This window comes from Procambarus clarkii, chromosome 11 (assembly GCF_040958095.1).
Source record: "Procambarus clarkii isolate CNS0578487 chromosome 11, FALCON_Pclarkii_2.0, whole genome shotgun sequence".
Taxonomy (NCBI): Eukaryota; Metazoa; Arthropoda; class Malacostraca; order Decapoda; family Cambaridae; genus Procambarus; species Procambarus clarkii.
Window position 1 is genome coordinate 39,324,913 of NC_091160.1, and position 14,526 is coordinate 39,339,438.

At 33.9% G+C, this 14,526-nt stretch overlaps 1 protein-coding gene across 4 annotated transcripts in view; it reads left to right on the plus strand.

The window, feature by feature from the left end:
• The window catches only part of LOC123758321 (longitudinals lacking protein, isoforms H/M/V), a 191,001-nt gene that overhangs the window by 158,923 nt on the left and 17,552 nt on the right, over positions 1-14,526 (plus strand). The window contains exons 5-6 of one of the 4 annotated variants that reach the window (XR_011228082.1): positions 10,537-11,548; positions 12,106-12,965. The exons of 2 other annotated variants lie outside the window; for them this stretch is intronic. Coding sequence is in view for 1 of the 2 variants with exons in the window: in XM_045742582.2 (XP_045598538.1) it covers positions 12,106-12,426 (321 nt within the window). In the remaining variant the exon portion in view is untranslated. Of the gene's footprint in view, positions 1-10,536; positions 11,549-12,105; positions 12,966-14,526 lie in introns of those variants that run through there. One more of the 4 variants, XM_045742582.2, reaches the window with a different exon arrangement.

A 14,526-nucleotide genomic window follows, 5' to 3' on the forward strand; every position in this document is an offset into this window, starting at 1 on the left:
GGGAGTAATTGTTGAATTGCCTGAAAGTAATTAATGAAGATATTCAAATTTAGTTTTCTGATCACCTAAAATTCACCTAAAAAATGTATAAAAAAATATTTTAATATTTTTATTTTTTATTTTGTTAGGTTTTTGATCACCTAAAAATGTATAAATTCACAGGTTTTTGATCACCTAAAAATGTATAAATTAACATGTGCACACAACCTTCATACACACCATTTGTAGCCTCATCTTAGATACTAAGGGAATGTACATTTGAAATTAGTGCCCCATCATAGATTATCTTCCAAACATCCATACAATCAGGGAACCTTACTGACATATGGAAAAAACAGAGTTCCAATCTATTAGAATGGAAATGCTGAAGACCCACTATACTATACACCTGTTTCATTGACAAGTGTGATACAGTAGTAAAGGCACTAGACAAAATGATTAGAACAGATGGACAGAGTACCTGGAAAATAATGATATAATAATGGATAGACAGTCTGGCTCTCAAAGAGGAAGGTAGTGCATAACAAATCTACATTGTTTCTATAATAAAGTCACATAAATATTCCAAGAGAGAAAAGGGAGGTTGGGCTGATACACCTTTAACATATACTTGGACTTGACTATGTGGGACTTCTTTAACAGTCTCACACAAGAGACTTCTGAAAATTAAAACACATTGGAGGGTGACAGGCAGACTTCCAAATTGGATGAGAAATTGTTAATAATTCAGGCAGTAATCAGAGGAAATGTATCTGACTAAAGAAATGTCACAAATGCCTCGTGTGATGGGCAGCCCCGTCTACGAGCATTTCAGATAACAAGTGAGCCACTCGCAGAAAATTTGTGTTGATTGGCGAACTTCTGCTCGATTAACGAGAAAACCACATGGTGCTTCCTAGTGTTGCATTTGGTTCTCACTAATTCTCGGACGCCTCCAACGACAGTGTTGTTTTATCGCACAGGACAAGCATCCCTCTGCATTTATTTGTGCTTTTCTTTGTTTTGCTTTTTTGTGATTTTGTGACTACAATTTGTAACCCCACGATGCCCCTAAAGAAGCTGCTTGCTAAAGATAGTGTTGTCAAGAGGAAGAAAGACACAATTACTGTAGGTTTGAAGAAGGAAATCACCTGACTCGGAGGTGGATTCTCCTTCCACACCGTAAACCCTCTCCTCCTTTCCACCTCCCCATCGTCTCCCTCAAGCCAGCAACGACTCTTCATAAGGTAAAGTACAATTGAAAACAGTAAAACAAAACATGTAAAAAAAATTACATGTATTTATTATAATTACATTATGAAATTTCATATTGATGTTTTTCGGGGGTGAAACGAATTAATTTTATTTCCGTTATTTTAAATGGGGAAATTCATTTCGCAAGGTGAGCGTTTCACATGATGAGCTCAGTGCCGGAACGGATAAAATTCGTTAATCGAGGCTCCTCTGTACATAAATGATTTCCAGAGTTAAATGAATATTTTTTGCAGATGATGACAAATTGCTAGGGAGAGTGAGGGACCTAGATGAGTATATTGCCCCCCCAAAATGACCTAAACAAAATAAGTTAGTGAAGTCACACATGGCAGATAGAATTCAGTGTAAACAAACATACTGGAATGTAAAATTGGTAACACAGACCACACTTAACCTGTAAATTATGTGAAAATATATTAAAAACCTCTTGTAAGGAAAGAGATCTCCAAGTGGTTCTGGATAGTAAGCTGTCACTAAAGGACCACATGAAGAGGATTTTGAGGGGAGCCTGTGCTATGCTAGCAAATTTCAGAACCTTATTTAATTATATGGATGGATAAATATTAAACAAACTGTTCACACATTTTGTGAGACCAAAATTTAATATGTAGCAGTGGTGTGGTGTCCATATCTCAAGTAACACATAAACAAATTAGAAAGGGTGCAAAGACATGCTACTAAATGGCTCCCAGAACTTAAGAACATGAGCTATGAGGAGATGCTGGAGGCATTAAACATGTTAAGACTAGAAGATAAAACAAAAAGAGTGATATGATAACTGTGTACAAAATAGTAACAGTAATCGATAAATTAGACAGAGAGGAATTTTTTAAACTTGCAATTTGAAGAACAAGAGGTCAGAGATTCAAGCTAAGGAAACAAATGTGCTAAAAAATATAAGAAAGTTCTCTTTTGCAAACAGAGTTGTTGACGGTTGAAACAAAGTTAATTCAGAAGGCGGTTTATGCCAGTACCATTAGTAGTTTCAAAGCATCGTATGACATGGGATGTCATACGATGACATATGGGAAAGATGGGACACTATGAGCATAGTTCTCATTCTGTAACTACATTTAGGTAATTACAACTATGTAGAATTTTCTGAGTTTTAGAACAAAAAGGAATTTTGTTCTGCTACTGTTCCTTTAAGTTTTTAAAGGAACTTTTTTTTTTTAAACATAATGAAAGTTTTTTTCTGTTTTTGTTTCTTTCTACTACTGTTCCTTTTTATATCCCTTGATAAAATCCTCAGTGAATCTGATGTCCTTGACATCTTTTGGTAATTATTTACCAAGTACCTAAATAGGCTACAGAAACACTAGAAACAATTTCTTCAGTGTCAGAATAGTGAACAAATGGAATAACCCACTAAGTAATGGGTTGTAGACAGACTCGTCACACAGCTTCAAAGTTAGTTATGACAAAGCCCAATAAGCTGGAGAACCTGTGCACCAGTCAATTGAAGGATGTGGGATCAAAGAGCTGAAACTCAACCCCTGCCAGTGCATCTGGGTGAGTACATACAGACCCTCACATATAGTTTTAATGGTGTAGCCGGATTTTGTTTCATACATTCCTCGTTAGTTTATGTTGCTGGATGATCAGTATCAGCTTTTCAGCTTTTGTGGTTGGCTTGCGGGGAGACGACAAAGTAAAAGGGTGCAGCTTGAAATATTCTACAGCTTTGGAAAATAAAATAGGTTAATTCAGTACTGGAAAAATTGTATTCAAATGATACAGATGGTGTAAGAATTATACTTGATATTTGTTTTACTGTACTTGCTCTTTAACTTTTTATACTTGAGATACTGTACAAGAAGAAACAAAATTTAACAGTAATTTTTTGTTTAAAATTTTAATTAAGAATGTGAAGTGGTCACAAAAGTTGAGCATCTGTGACTCATTTTTTAGTTATTTGGTATCAGCCAAATCGTAGTTATTTGGCTGGGTCTAAGAGAAATTGGCTTTATTTTTCACAGAATTGATTTGAACTCTACTTAATGTTTTGTACCAAGACTTAAATTTTTATGAATTTTAGATAAGGTTTCTCGGAATCCATAAATAAAAGGTTTTCTGCTGAATACTGAAAACAAAATATAGTTTCTTGATTCTTAAAATAATAAGGAATTTTCAGTTTAGGAATTTACTCTATAATAAGTAATATAACAATAGAGAAATAGCTAAGACATTCATTAAATATTCTTTCTATAGACTGTATTGTCTATGAAATTTATGTAAAATTTATTTATTTCAACCTCAAATTTTACTTTCAAATGCAATAAGATGACTTTGAAAATATAGCTTCCTATCTTGTATAGTACAGTAGTTGGAATAATCACATAATAGACATTCCTGTGAGCATTACTTTATCATTCATGCTCCTGTGAGCTCAATTGTATCATAGGTGCTCCTCAGAGCATAACTGGATCATTGGCATTCTTGTGAGTACAGTATAACTGGATCATTAGTGCTCCTGTGAGAAAAATTGAATTATGATGCTCCTTTCAGCATAGCTAGATCACCAGTGCTCCTGTGAGCATGATTGGATCATTGGTGCTCCTGTGAGGCTTGCCATCCCAACATGAGAGGATTCTCTTTAGCAGAGTGAGCTAAAGAGCCCCACCAAATTTTTCCAAAAGACTGCATATTAAATTTAATAGAACTACAGTACAGTATTGTTAATTCTTAGGCTGCAAAATACAGTAGCTATTAAATGAAGGAAATAGGATCTTGACTGCAGTATGCAACCTCCGTCCATGTGCCTAGCGAAACGTTTGCCAAGTCATGTAATGTTCGTCCAGGTCCTCTGATCTTCAAAACAGATGACTGGATCTTGTATGTGTTGCCGCCTGTTGGCAAAATCAATTGTCATCCAGTATGGAAGCACCAAAATCAACAATCATGTCTCTTTCAAACTCATACAGTCGCACCCACACTATTTCTATAATTTTGCTTAGATAATTAAGGTATGTTATGTTATTTTGTATGTTGTAATATGTTGTGAAAGAACATTCTTTTTTCTAATTAGAAATGTAAATGAAAGTTATAAGAACAACATAGGTCTACAAGAAAATGACACAAATCAATGTACTGTAGTAGATAAATAAAACTTAGGCAGAATTAATTTTTGGTTGAATAGTAATTTATGACTAAAATACATAACATTCCTTAGTAAGTATGATAATACTTTATTATTTATGATATTCTACACATTTGGATCATGTAATAACTCAGATTGGGTTAGTTACCCATTTTGTATACTGTATTACCTAATAATAACTTCTACTTTTTTCTGTAATGGCACAGCTGAAAAAGTTCAGTTTTTTTTTTTAGGTATGTAATACAAAATGCTAATTACAGAATACTGTATATTTTAGGCTGCATTTTTTGTCCTCAGTAGGGATATGGTGGAGAAAGTAGTGTGAAAGCCAAAGGGTTACTGTTACAAGTGATTAAGATACTGTTGAGCATCCTTGTGTGTATGTTACTCATACATTTCTGCATAATGTATCGTGTCATTAATTTGTTTGAAATTATGGACATTTAAGTATAAAACAATGTTATTTTATTTTTATAATATTGTTATTCTAATATGCAGCAGTAAGTACTTGAACCAGTTAGCTAAACTGTACTGGTACTGTATTTGAAACTTCTGTATTTATACTTCATTGTGCTGTTAAGCTTTTTGACTGATAATATGAATGAGGATTTGTGTTTAGTCATCCATGGGTTTGCTCACTATTGTAAAAGCTTTATATTTTATAATAAAACTGCGATTGATGTAGCTCGTTAATTTTTTTGTCAAGTGTGATGGAGGCATATTTCTTCAGTGTTTATACGAAAACATTCAACTGTCTCGTAATAATGTATTTTAGTAATATTTTAACATTTATTTGTTTTGAAAATAGGGATGAATGTACAAATCCTCCCAGTATTTAATGAGGAGTTTTATCAAAGTGAATCAAAACACATTGTGTAACAGTTTATAAGAGACAAACTGCTAAACACAGGGATCTTAAAGGCAACTCTGATATTTACTGTTCAATGCAATATATTTTTTGCTATATATATATATACAGTATATATATATTATTTTGATACATTGTAATTTTATAAATCATGATATTAAGGATGTAATAGCTATTGTAATACCAAAGTGAGTGAGCATTGTGATAGATTAACTCAACTCCATTGAGAAATGACACGAGCCACCAAATGATAACTTGTTTCTCACATTGATAACTTATTTCACTGAGTGATAACTGTAATAACTGGTACAGTATGTAATATCTAGCTTATATTTGTATCAATCTACATATTTTGTTTTGTTATTTAATTTCAGTTTGATATATTTTTGCCAATGTTAATTTTATGTTTTATTTGAATGTTTGCAAGTATGCTGAGTTGTGTATGAGAAAATGTTTGTTTATGTTTGTAAAGTAGACTTATCCTGCTTTTGTGAACATTTCGTCACCGTTCCACCCCCACCATGTACCACTGAGAGGGGAGGTTATCTTGAGATGATTTTGGGGCTTAGCATCCCTGCGGCCCGGTCCTCAACCAGGCCTCTGGTCCAAACCAGGGAGCTGGACTCGGCTGACAGAGGTGGTGTGTTGGGTTGCACTCTTGAGGCACCCGCCTGAGTGTTTATCTCAGCTTTTCTCCCAATGACACTAAGTTGATTTATTTCCATGTTGTATGTGTTCCCTGCCATATGTGTTTCATCAAATAAATGTAATGCACACACCTTATTGGTTTAGTTTGATCTTCACAATTCAGAATAGTTGTGTCAATTACTTGGTATTCCCTTTCACATGAGAGGGGACATCAAGTGATGTGTTGGGATACAGCCAAATCAACAAGGTGCACGCATTAGATTTATTTGATTAAACACATATTGACAGGTAACACATACAGTACATGGAAATAAATCATCTTACTTAACCCTTCCGCTGCCCAAGTCCTACAGAAATGACAGCTGCATATTTGACCAACATGCGCCAGTCATCTAGGGATTATTTAACATGTCATATAGGATTTAAAACTTCCATGGGTACAGAGGGCTTACATCGGCTTTCTCAGGCCTCCAGTAAGCAGATACGCTTTAACAAAATAATTGTGGACACCATTCTTGAGTGTGAAGGGCTCAATAATGAGCGAGCAACCACGAGTAGTACATGCAGCATGAGTTAACAGCACTGTTGTTCAGCTTCTGACCACAACATCACTTAAAAATGATGAAATATAAATATATAACTACTATTGTTTTGTGATGAGAGTATCATAGAAGAGCTTGACTGTGATAACGACTGTGTTCAGATATCAGTGAATACAACGCTGTTTATGTTGTTCACAGTGCTAGGTAGCAGCCACAGCACTCTGCCATTGTTTGGTCCACCTAAGCATCTTGAAATGACAGCTTATGTTCCTTTACAAAATAAACTTGTGGAAAATTATTCATATTCAGGATTTAGTGACCAAGATTCTGATAATAGCATCATTGTGCCTAGAATTAGTGATGTGCATAGTATGTTGAGAAGAGGAATTTTGCCAAGTCAGATTGCATCATCAGCTGACTAGCATGTAATTACCTAAGTGTAGTTACAGGATGAGAGCTACACTTGTGGTATCCCGTCTTCCCAGTACTCTTTGCCACATAATGCCTCGAAACTACAGTACTAATGATTTTATCCTCCACCACCTTCTCACCTAACTTGTTCCAACCATCTACCACTCTGTTTGCGAAAGTGAATTTTCTTATATTTCTTCAGCAGCTTTGTTTAGTTAGTTTAAAATGTAGGTAGTTATATATAATGTATATACATCATAATAACAACAAAAGCAGTATGTTTTATTTTTCAAAGAATATAATATTAACTCATATTAGTGACACAAATATATCGATATATCAATATTCTACATGTTCTGTGATACAAATAATGTTATTGACACAATTAAGAAGATATTATACAGTATATACTGTGCAAAGAAAATATTATACAGTATATTCATTGCGTGCTGTTAGAACTTTGTGCAAAAAATGTGAGACTAGGCTGAACTCTGATAACCGGTTATAAAATTATTACAGTACTTTACTAGAAACACTTAGTGGTTCACAATGATGCATGAAAATGTAGATAGGTATATACAGTATATAAATAGTGTCTATGCAGTGTAAGAACAGCAAAAACACTTGTTTTATTGTTCTAAGGATACAATAATCGTGTTACTATTATACGCACAATATTTTTTAGTACCTGTATAGCAATGTTCTACACATTTTGTTATATAAATTTATCAAATTTATATTTGATAATTTTATTGAATAATATTGCTGAAAAAAAAAACAGAAAAGCCAATCAGAGACATTGAAATAAATACCGTAAGTAAAAATGTCTTCGCAGCAACTCTCGCCCTGGGACAAACTGCGGTGGAGTGACTACTCTGTTAACACCCATAAATTGCCAGACTTCCTCACTTCATCACAGCCAAAGTATGTCACATACAATTTCTTTTTTTTTCTTTGATCAGGAACACATTTTTACAATATTAAAGTTTTTTTTTTTCCAACACACACCATGAGGCTGTTAGGGTATAATAAGCATACAACACAAGGGTTAACAGTACATAGATGTCAATGTGATTGGGAGAAAATCTGAGATAAACACCTCTATGGAGGTGGGTTCCTTAACAGCACAGTCCAATACACCACCTCTGTCAGCGGAGGCCAGTTTCCCTCTTGAGTGGCGCAGCGCGGAAGGTGAGGCGATGCTCACAAAAGCACAGGAGGTCTACTTTACAAACATATTCTCATACACAACACAACATACTGGGCATATTGCAATATACTGGCAATTGAAACAAAAATTAATGACAAAAATAAATAAAATTAATATGTAAATAACAAAACAAAACATTTTGATTAATAAAAAGTAAAAGCTAGATACTGTACTGTATTACATAACTTGTTTCACTAAATGATAATTTGTTTCAATGATTACTTGTTGCACTGAGTGAAAATATGTAACACTGAGTGATAACTTGCTGAGGAGGTAACAAGATTACTGATGAATTAATGCAGAAACACAGAAAATTATCTTGGGAAGATATGTAATAAAAATATTTTGCTCAACTATTGTACTGAACACTTTTAATTACCTTTATTGCAAGTCTTTAAATACTTTTACTCATTTTGATGTAAGTACTGTACAGGTATTCAAATATTTTTACTCACCTGGATGAAAGTTAGAATGCATTTACTTATCTTGATGATAGTATTTAAACCTTTTACTTAATGAATGAAAGTGTAAATGCATAATGAATGAAAGTGTAAATCCATTTACTAATCTTGATGCAACATTCTGATTAAATTAAATCTAACTAATGCATTATCATATTGGTGTTTGAAGAGTTTTGGAATGTATTCACAACTAAACCAGCTCCACTCAACATCTGGCACATTGGATTTCCCATAGTTGGGGATTGGAAGTCTGATAGCCTTTTCGAGGTTCCCCCCATACACAAATTGCTGACCTTTCCCAAGATTCAAGAGTTGTCTAACTCTTGAGTACCTATTTACTGCTAGATGAATAGAAACATCAGGTGAAGGGAAACCGTACCAAAACGATTTTGTCCTACAGTGGGAATCAATCCTAGTATCTTTCAGTAGTGACCCAGCTGCATTCACTAGTGCACTTCCATTTCTTACTCGGTTGCAAATTTTGGGTTGTTGCTCAGGGCATACTGTGTTTATGTCGGATGTTTAAAATACAATCCTCGGGTGCTGCAAGTACAGTATTTGTTTTCTTGTGCACTTAATGTGTAGCATTAGATAGATCTAACCAGTCTGATGAAAATGAGAAATCATACAATATGAAGCCCCTATATAAAGTAATATATTGTATATAACTACATATAAACCATATATAAACCATTAATTTATGTATAAACCATAAACCAGCCCTATTATGAAAAACTCCAAACCCACCATGAGTAAGTATGCTGCATGGCAAATTATGTTAGCACAATGATTTACTGTCAGTTCTGAACAAATATAAAACTGAGCAGTTTTGGTTTAGGTTAGTGCTGAAATTTCTTGATATGACAATTGTTCTATAATATACAGCATATGAAAATGCAAAGAAAGAACGTGTGTATATGTGTGTACTGTATGCATGTGGAAACAATACCTTTATTATTTTAAGTTTTTATGAGTTGCATAATTTTACACAGTAGTATGCATGTATATATGTTTAAATATGCAGTACTGTATACGTAATGCATTTGTATTTTAAAATATTTTCTAACTTGAAAATATCTTAATTACAAAATACAGTAAATATATTCCACCGAGTAAAGAATTTAAAAAGTACAAGGAGGACTAGCAGTACTGTACTGTATATTTATGCAAGTATCTGAAAATTCTTATTAAAACAAGGCAATTTTCTATTTAGAAGGAAACTTCAAAGTAAAATTGTTTAAGGTGTAATGTCTTTGTTATTTGTGTTCCTAAGTGATAGTTAAAGGATGTTTCATGGCAATATACTAGTATAGTGGAGCCCGGCTCAAATGTATTGATTCATATCTGACAGTTCAGTAGCAACAGAACTCTTGTTGCATCTGAACTTTGCTATTTTTCAATATTATATACTAAAAAGTATTGCTTTTGTTAATGCATATGTCAGAACACGCTTTTCTTCTTATAAAGAATAAAAAATCTCTGGTAAAAAAAGAAGTTTTTAGTATGTAAAATTATACAGTATTTTGTTGATTTATTTGTTTAACATTTCTTGGTATGGTACTGCATTTTGCTCCATTGAATAAGCAGATTCAATCATAATTCTTTCCATATATTCTATTGCAACTGATTACAACAATTTTATGGCCTGAACAAAATGCTTCTGTTGCATTCAGACTTCTTGTAGTCCAAATAACATTCAAGTTAGACTCCACTATATACTGCTGTATATACTGTACAGTTTTCTGTTGGACCACAAATGAAAACAAAATATTTACTTTAAATCAGCATCTTTGCATCACTGGAAATAATTACATATCATTCTGAGATTACACATGCTTTATGCTTTAATATAAACTCTACTTCTTTTGAAAATAAGGGTAGCTCTCCTATCGATAGTACTTCTTACTGTTCACATTTTCACAATACTGCATATTTATTTCCCTGACTGCATCACCAAGATGTGTGTCACCCATGTGCTGACGCCTTCCATCAACTCCTGAGCGTGCCTGTAGAATGTGACCTTCGGACCTTCTCTCTTGCAGCTGCAGCTCCCACATCAGACGGATCCACTCCTGCTGCCACCCTCCCTTGGCCCGATGCTGCACATAGGGGAGGGCCGAGTCCGCCCTTGCCCTTTCTGTGGGAAGTCTTTTCGTCGGAGCGACCATCTGCGTAGCCACATTAGGACCCACACTGGAGAGAAGCCCTTTGCTTGCCCTGTGTGCCCTTACCGTGCTGCACAGAAGATTACAATGGACAGACATGTCCGTAGGCATCACATTCAGCAGCAGCAGCAAGAGCAACAGTTGCAAGAACAACAGCATCAACAACAACTTCAGGAACAACAACATTAGCAAGAGTGGCTGTAATAACAGTGTCACAAAGTATGATCACTATTGGCAGACCTTGCTCTTTACTAGATAAATTTGCAAAACAACATTTGGAATACTAAAAAGCTAAAATAATTAAAAATACCTTGTAAAAATAAAACTTTTATTGCAATTAGAGTGAGGATTAGGAATTTATATATCTGAAGCTTCGACAGCAGCATTGACAATTTTCATTCACTATGAAACATGCAAATACAGTAGTGTTAAACTTATTACTGTATGTGTTTCAGCATAACAAATATTGAGTCTGTGATATGCAATTTAATCCAGAAATGTAATGCTTCTAGAGCTCAAAGATGAGAAGCTGAATTTTTGTTTGAAATTATTTCAACAAATAATTTACTAAATTATGAGTCCCCAGATTGTTGTTTATTACACAATTTATAGAATTGAAACTGCAATTTGTTTAAGTTGCTCATAGAGAGGGGGTATAAACCAAGCAATAAATTTAAGAACATATTTATATACTTTACAGTAGTGATGACAAGAAACCATTCCAGTTTTATAGGTTAGAACTCTTAAATTATGTTTGCAGTGTTTGAATTTTTTAAATTAAATCAAATATCCTGAACTGTTTGTTAGAAAGGTTAAGAAAATGATTGAGGAATTAAATATTTGTGACCACCGCCTTGAAGTTGCATGGAGAAGTGCAGTTGTTGCAAGTGTAAGTGTGTTTATTAACTGTATTGTAAATTTGAACATGTTGTATACTGGTGCTACTCTGCTAAAACTTGTTTTTATGAAGATGACGGCAAAGTGTTTTCACATCAACAAATTATTCTCTCACAATACGTATGTTTATATCATCTTTAAAGGTGTGCCAGCATATGTAGTAGGCCAGTTTACCAAGGATGTTGAATTTATGATTATTATGTTGTATGACATAACATTTGTAATCATATTGAAAATGTCCCATGGTAATCTGATAATGAAATTAAAAATAATATAGACACTATGTTAATGCAAAATGTCATCATTTTTGGCTTAATTCATTTACTTACCATTCATCTAAGATCAATAGCTTTAGCAGTTTAAAATAAATAGTAGTAATGTATAATGGATTAATGATGACATTGGAGTATTTACTATTATCATCCCTAATGATATAATGAAACATATACAATATATAATTGCTTGGTTTTATTTTTATTTAGTTTTTCCTGCAATTTTTTCCAAATGTTGGAATTATCCTTTTTCTGACGGCGGTGGTCTGTGTTGCAGCTTGGCATGGTGGGTCGTGGCCCAGAGGTCTCCTATTCTCCCTTCTCACTGGCACGGACGCTACACAATGCCACAGACAACAAGGACGGTGGGATCATAAGCACATCATTGCACATTCCTCCAGGTGTGGGCGTTGATGGGCTAATGTGTCCCTTCTGCGGGCGTCGAAGCAAACGAAGAGATCATCTGCGTCTGCACATCCGTACTCATACTGGAGAGAAGCCATACAGGTGCCCCTACTGTGACCGTCGAACAAACCAAAGGAATAACCTGAAACTTCATATTAGGAATGTTCATCCTGGTCAACCAGCAGACATTTAAACCCTGGAATTTTTTTTTTCATGGTTAGTGTAGACTGAGCTGCAGAGAAGGAATAAAAAACCTGTCCCTTTCCAACTGTAGGTTTAATTATTTGTTAATAGCTTTGATGTTTATGTACTAAATTTGTATAGAAATTACAACATTTATTTCCTTTTTTAGCCTCGATATTTAAGTTCTCATGCATCACAGGCAACTCACTGCAGCTTCTTAAATTATAGTATGTTCATGATTCATTTAAATTACCATCAACAGTGTAAATATATATACAGTAATGTATTTCTGAATTCTTATTGCTCTCAATAAATGCTGTACATTTTTAGATCTACAGTAGTTTGTAGTGAGGAAAAGTTGCTACTTATGTAAATAGTTTCTAGCTGTATACCTCATCTTCAGATATTATGGAATGTTTTCCACAATTATGTTAAGTGTACATTACCATTACTCTATCAAATTAGCTTCCATTTTTATTGCTTTTGTATGAAAATAATTTCTTTTTATTATAATAGCTAAATGCATTATTAAGTAAAGTTTCTCAAAAGTGTTTGCATTTTCTTTAGTTAAATCCAATAGAGGAAACTATGTTCGCTTTATATTACAGACTCACGCCCGCACCGTTACGGTGAGGGAGATCAAGCATTACTCTAAATGATTCTCAAATTTGAGTAGTCAGGTGGTACATAAGTATACATTTTTAAATTATTTGTTAAATTAATTTCAAAATGTGAATCACCAGGTATAAAATCCAAGGATAACTTTATGAATAAGGAAATAGTAACACTACAGCCTGCAAAAATATAAAATACAGTATGAAATTACAGCACATTAATAGTTCATAATGAATGACTTCATAATATTATAATTATCTTATATAATTAAATTGTCATTTTTAGCAGCAATTCATTGCACTGTGGTAAAATGCTGCATAACTTACAAAATGTAACCCCTTAAAGTGCGGTTATCATTATACGTTAGTTGCCAGGGTGATGCGATTATTGTATGTTGATTTAGTTATTATTACCTGCTTTTTATACAAATTATGTAAATATGGTCATAATACATCTATATGGATGAAATGGAGTTATCTTAGACCCATTAAAAAAAATTCCACTATTATTTTCAAATGTTTACTTTGCAATTAGTTTATCATGTACCTGTGGCCTGTGATTATAGTCAAATCAGAATTTGTTTTTTCCTGCCAATGTTTAAATCTACAGTATATCTGGACAACATTACCAGACAGAATAACAGCAAAGGAGTAGGTTGCAAGACACTAATTTTGAAATATGCCAGGAACAGAATTCATTCCATATAGTTGCGTATACTATATTACATTTGTAAACCTATATACAGCACTCAATCACCATTTTTGTCTATTATGTGTACGTAAATTGAGTTATTCCACATACATTTGTGTAAACTAAAGTGAAACAATGAACATCAAACACCTCGTTCTACATGACGAGTCAGCAAACTAAGTATCCACGTATTCTTAGACCCGATGACTCCCCACCCAGCTTCCTCCCATTCTACACGAAACAGAGAAGATCAATACCTTTTATCACTGCTTCTAGTCATTGTTATTGTGTGTGAAACTCATCTTAACTCAAATTTAACCAGTAAATTTTGCTAATACAGTACAGTACCTGTATTTCAATTTGATTATTATTATTTTATTATTTCAGTCTGATCTCATCAAACTACTGCTAATATATATCTTAGTATTTCTGATATTACCCAGTTTTTGGTGTCTCGCCAATTATTTTGGCATCATCTAAAGGTAACCAGCTAACTTCCAAGGACTTGTTTTGATCTCTCAAAGTTGCTAGCTTTTCCTAACCTGCCTTTACCTTATTCAGCTGTTGCTAGCCCTTTATAAATTAGCTGTCTTGACTTCATTCAGCTGATGCTAGCCCTTCATAACTTATCTTGACCTCAGTTAGCTGCTACATTATGCTATGAGTCATGAGCGAGTTTTGTAACCTGTCTCAATCTCATTCAGCTGATACTAGCGCTACATAACCTGTCTTGTTTTCAATCAGCTTATAACCTATTTTGACCTCATTCAGTTGTTGCCAGCTCCCCCTCATAATCTGTCTTAAC